General features: G+C 30.4%; 1 protein-coding gene across 3 annotated transcripts; it reads left to right on the top strand.

Annotated features, from left to right (window-relative positions):
* The first annotated feature begins 1,170 nt into the window (after nucleotides 1–1,170).
* Nucleotides 1,171–5,865, top strand: FH (frataxin-like protein). 3 transcript variants are annotated; one of them, XM_020363453.3, is made up of 7 exons: nucleotides 1,172–1,368; nucleotides 2,006–2,146; nucleotides 3,310–3,553; nucleotides 3,909–3,981; nucleotides 4,266–4,313; nucleotides 4,598–4,692; nucleotides 5,331–5,865. In XM_020363453.3, exons 3-7 carry the CDS (start codon nucleotides 3,327–3,329, stop codon nucleotides 5,458–5,460), a joined length of 573 nt encoding a protein of 190 aa, XP_020219042.1. In that variant the 5' UTR covers nucleotides 1,172–1,368; nucleotides 2,006–2,146; nucleotides 3,310–3,326; the 3' UTR covers nucleotides 5,461–5,865. The 3 variants fall into 3 exon arrangements, with proteins under 3 accessions (XP_020219043.1, XP_020219042.1, XP_020219041.1); XM_020363452.3 differs by having other exon boundaries at nucleotides 1,173–1,368; nucleotides 2,017–2,146; XM_020363454.3 differs by lacking the exon at nucleotides 2,006–2,146 and having other exon boundaries at nucleotides 1,171–1,368.
* Nucleotides 5,866–6,045: the final 180 nt, after the last annotated feature.

The following is a 6,045-nucleotide window of genomic DNA, read 5'->3' as shown; positions in this document are numbered from 1 at the left end:
ATAAATCAAATTAGATAATTTATTAAATATTTTTCTGTATGTAGATATATGAGGAGACTTTACAATGAATAAGCAATTTTATGCTTCAAGAACCGATATCCAGGTACATGTTTATAGCATTTTTTTTCAATGATATGCTTTTGAATAAAAATATAGCATTTTTTTTAATGTGTTGTATATGTTCGCGCACAAATTTTTCATGACATAATATTAATATAATTAAGTTTTTTTAATTAAATAAAGCATAACATTTTTTCATTAGAAAGACCCTATAAAAATGAAGTAATATCTCTTTTTTAAATTAAAACAATTAAATTATATTTAGGTGTCTTATTTAATCAAGTAATGAATTTATTATTTTATATAAATAAGATAATTAATTACATATAATTTACTTATATATACATATATAGTTTTTTAATATTAACATATCATCAACAACAATTTTTAATTTAATATTATTTTTGTTTTTAATTTTATTAATTTAATTTTAAAATTATTATTTTTTCAACATATATAATTTATTTAGAGACATATAATTTGTTTTTAATATATTATTTTTGTCTTTGAAGGTAAATCATTATTTGTGATTTACTATCATCAAAATTAATGAATCAAAATACAAAAATAACATTAAAATTATGATATATATATATATATATATATATATATATATGTTTAAGTAAATTATAATATTTTTTTTATAAAATACAGTGTCAAAAATAAATTAAAAGTAAGAACAACATTAAAACCAATACAAAATATTATTCATAATATAGTAAAAAAAACATTATAATTTTTTTTATATGTAATTACTTTAATTATATAAAATAATAAATATATTATTTAATTAAATTATATATCTAAATATAAACTAATTATCTTAATTTAAAACATCTTTAATTTATTTTTTAATTATCATAATTACTATTTTTATTTATTTATCGATATCAACCAGCAGACTAATTAGAATTAATAAAAAAATATATATTAAAAAATTAAAAACTGATTAAAAATTTGTAAAAATCAAACGACAATAAACTATATTTAGATAGAGTTAGAACACACTTGAGCCAAGTATCGTAATTCATAGATAGAACACGTGTGAACTAAACTAGGTTTTTCCAAAACCCACAAAACGACGTCGTTGATTTAAAAACAAAAAACAAAAAACTTTGAAGTGTCATCTTGTGCACTGTGCCTTTCGCGGCGAATTGGGGTGAAGTCGTGAACCCCTCCGCAGTCGTAAGGCCTCCGCACTCCGCCGCCGCTGTTCCGTCCGCACACTGCTGTTAGTTACAACTTACAGACGTCGTCTTTCTCTTTGCTGCTAGTCCGCGTTTGGTGTTTCACAATTGTGACTCTCAGGTTAGTAATTTCACATTTTCACTAATTTGATTAATCCTAATCTAAAATTCTAAATGCCCTAATTAATTGCTCTGATGTAATTGTTGGTTGTTAATTGCCCTGTTGTAAACTAGTAATTGTAGATGCTGAGTTGCTCTGTCAGTCTGTTGTAAACTTGTAGGTTGATCTAATTTCGACAATCTCAATATGAACCAATAAAAATTTTGAAGTTACTATTTGACGAGTCTCACCAAAGAAAGATTAGGCATATGATACACATAATATATGATTTATTATAGATAGAGCAATCAAATCATGTGATATGATATGAAATTGTGTTCCATGAGTGAATTTTTCTTAATCTCAAAATTTGCAAAATAAAAAGTTTTGAGATTTACAATTCTTCATAAGGCATAACCTGTTCCATATAGCAAGCTATTGTCTGGGTGCAAGTTTTCTCTGTATTTGAAGACTAATTGGTCTTCCTTTCCAATTTAGTAAATTTGATTTTAAAATACTAGTTTTCTATAAGACAAAAAAGTGATCTCTACTCTAGTCTGAGTTGCCAAAAGAAGTGGAAATTCTTTTAAATTATGAAGTGTTTTAATTTAGTGTAGTCATTTTGGCAGAGCCACCTATGTTTAAGATAACCAAACAGACTTTTTGCAGTTGCAAGCCCATTTGTGAATCTCTCATTGCTAGTAGATTGAAGAAACCTGAAACAGTAGATCTCCCTTGTTGCCTTCTGATCCTTACCAGAGTTCAGGCTAGAATCAGAGCTGACTATGTTGACAAGAGGGTACCTTACTGTACTTTATTGCTGTGATTATTGCTTGTAATTTCTTTACCATTGCTTTTTACATTGGTATCCTTTTCGCATAGAATGAATGATGTAATTGGCTCATTACCATGGTATTTCCTATTGCGAATCTGACCCTGTAGATGTAATCTGGAATATGGGAGATGCATATTGAAAGGAAAATGATCCCCATTAGTACAAAAGAATAGCTACTTTCTTGAAACCTATCTTTCCAAGATTCTGCAAGACCTATCTTAAATGATTGCGGTTGAGCTACTTTGATAGTATGAAAGTTCTGTTCTTTTACTTATTTTTTATCTGCCTACTTTAGCAACATGTAGCGAAAAGTAATTTTGATTATCTTTGACTTAACTAGCTCTTATATCAAATGCAAAAATTCCTATGACTGCTGCAATTTGGAAGAGGAGCATTGCCTTGTCCTAAAAAATGGGGGAGAAGATGCAATTGCACAAATTTACACCTTTTTTGGAGCAGAAAATGACATATTCATATGTTCTATTAATATTGGTCACAATTCAGATAAAATATTTCTCATGATATTTTGCTGTCCTTTTTTGGTGTGCTTACTTTATGTATGATTATTCTGTTCCAGTTTATTCAGTTACAGCCACAGATCTTTTGTGTGATTCAACAACACGCACTTCAAGCCTTTCAATTTTTTTTAGCTAAAAAGTGCATATAGAAGGCATGTAAATGCAAATTGGATTTTCAATAATAGATTTTGTACTCAAAACAAGTTTTAAAAAGTTGCTTGTAGAAATTGGATTTTTGCAAAAATGATTTTAAAAACCAGTTTTTAAAATTGGTTTTGGCCTAAACAAGTATTAAAAACTGGTTTGACCAAATCAAACTGATTTTTCTGTTTTTAGAAGGAAAAATGGTTTGGTTTATATATTCTATTTACATAACTGGTTTACATTTAGATTTGATTTGATTTTATGCTAAACTGATCCATGCACACCCTAAGAGAGGGTGAAACATGTCCCATTTCCATGCCTAATTCATTTGTTCAATTGCTGTATTTCCTTGGTTGTGTTTTTCTTTTAAATATATTGATCAATATGACAAAATTAATATTTAATAATTGTTAGTTCATTATTTATTTTGTGACAACTCATAAGTTTTATTTTTCACATTTGCAGCTGAGGTGACAAAAGCTATGGCCTCAAAGCTTCTTTTGCAGAGAAGGCTCTTCAGGTTTTTGCAACTGTCACCACCCTTTTCTTCCATTCATGCAGCCCCGTTCTATTCAGTGAAAGCTTCACAATTCTTGTCTCTCTACAAGGAGAATGCCGTCCTTCCTCCTCTCTCATCTTCTTCTAGAAATATCTGCTCTCGCAGTTCTAATCTTGATGACTCTCAAGGTCCCTTGACTATTGATTACAGGTATGACATGTGCCTTCTTGTTTTCATCAATTATGTTTTATTTGATTCTTGGAAACTGTTAAAGTTGAACTTGACTGTTTTAGCTGTTTTTTAAATGGTTTTCTCTTTTGAGCTTTCAAATTTTAATTATGGTTTGCTTTTCAAAACTATTAATTTTAAAATCCAAAGCATTTCTTGAGCTGGGTTGGGGCTTGACAGTGGGATTTGTGTTCTTGAAGAATATTTCTCAGAATTCAAGTGTCAGTCACATATGCTAATTCCTCTGGTTGTAAGATTCCAATATTGGTTGGAATTGTTATGTTTCATTTTTTTAAGCAGGTGGAAGTGATTTTGCTAACGATTAATGTGAATGCAGTTCTCTACTACAGGAGGGTGAATTCCACAGACTGGCTGATTCCACAATACATAGCCTACAAGAGAAATTAGAGGTATCTCTAGTATTGCTTTGTGTTTTGCACGAACTTATATTTGTAATTTTGCAATCACAAGTCTTGACATCCCCCACAAATTTTGCTCTTAATTTAGCACTAAACAGCCACCTGCAATGTTTGACAAGTATACAAGCTTGGTAAAATATGCTTAAAATCAAATGGATTTCATTGGAAGAGTCTTAGACGTGCTGGAAAGTTGACAGTCACAAGGCATTCAGTTCATGTTATTTGAAATTTAAGCTATGTTGGGTATTTATTTTGTTTTGTTTGTTGCATGGCAGGACTATGGAGACTCAGTTGAAGTTGATGGATTTGACATAGACTATGGGGTGAGAGAACAAGTTATAAAGGATTGTTAACAACAATTACTTGTCAACAAAAAAATATCCTACAACTTTTTTGTATTTTAGAATATGAGCATGAAAACATCATATGTTTTGTATTGCTTATTTTGAATAATCACATTTTTATCTTGATAGCTATCATTTGTTTAAATGAAACTCACCAATTATTGCTTCTTTTAAGATTTTAATTAATTTCTTCCTATTAATATTAAGAAGTGGCTTCCAAGCACGGGGTGTATTGCTTGTTTTGACATGACTTTCCGTTTCAGAATGATGTATTGACTGTAAAACTTGGCGATCTTGGCACCTATGTTTTGAACAAACAAACACCAAATAGACAACTCTGGCTGTCTTCTCCAGTAAGGTATTAGATCTTGTCCGTGGGTTATGTGCCTATATATGGTTAATTTTTAAGCTAGAATCTTTTGGTTTTAGTTATAATCTCCGACATCCAGGTCCATATAATCGATCACTTGTGAATAAGTTTTACCACAGCCAAATACATATACTTCTTTTGTATCTTTATGCATGAGAATGAACAGGAGAAAAGTGAATATTTAGTGGTAAGCATCCAAATGGTGTCGAAAACAGTATCGTTTGATAAAATATGTATCTTTAAGTGAGGTGTTAACAATGGTGCATTTAAAGCCTTGTGCATATAGACTTATTGGTTGAACTTAATTTTATTCTGCTTGCTATAAGTTTAATTTCTTTGTTTAAATTGTTTTACTGGTATTGTGGGGGATATATGCTGTGTTGTATGTCGGTTCATTTATTGATCGTAGCTGTGTTAATTTAGAGGCCTTTATTCCAAGGCTTTAACTGAAGTTTTGGTTATAGTGGATTGCAATTTGATCCTCTTCACATATATATCTTGCCATTTCTTCCATTTGTCTAATTAACCTACATAACTTAGATGGCATTCAATATCAGAACATAGGCTGACATGGGTATAATGAATGATCACTTGGACTTGTCCTAATGACTCCATCTCTTATGCAGTGGTCCATCAAGGTTTGATTGGGATCGGGATACTAAAGCTTGGATTTATAGGCGGAACAAAGCAAACTTATATAAAATTTTGGAAGGTGAATTGGAGCAGTTATGTGGCAAACCTATTGTACTTTCCTAAGCTGTGGAGAAGGTGCTCCCTAATCGTGATTTTTTATTTTAGAAGGTAAATTAATGATGATGAGCCATTGGCGTTAGCATGCACGTGAAGTTTTTTATTTATTATTTTTTCCCCCACACTTGGCACCTTCACTGTATCAGTTATACTATTTCTATCATAAAGTGCGTGACTGGTTTAAAATAACTTGCGTGATATGAGATAAATGTTCACTTGGTTGGTTTCACATTGGAGAATTGATTTTGGCTCCCGAGTATGGATTGGTAGACAAAATTTTGTGACTCAAAATGGAAATGGAAATATAGACTAAACTAGTTTGGATTTTGATATTTATTTGTTGTGTATTCTATTCTATTGTATTTACTGCTGATGAAAATAATGTTCTCGTTGGACATGTGTTGCTCTTTACTTAATTTGGTTTTCCACATACTACTTTTTAGTATTTTTTATTTACCCAATTTAATCGTTGTTACGCATTGCTCAATTAGTTAACGTTTGTGTAAGTTGGGTAACAAAGAACTTAAACTACGGTGAGGTGTAGTCCTTCTGAAATCAAATATAGGCAAAAATATGTTTTGGTCTCAAATA

This window comes from Cajanus cajan, chromosome 4 (assembly GCF_000230855.2).
Source record: "Cajanus cajan strain Asha chromosome 4, NIPB_CcT2T_4, whole genome shotgun sequence".
Lineage (NCBI taxonomy): Eukaryota > Viridiplantae > Streptophyta > Magnoliopsida > Fabales > Fabaceae > Cajanus > Cajanus cajan.
This window is presented reverse-complemented; position numbering and strand designations above follow the sequence as displayed.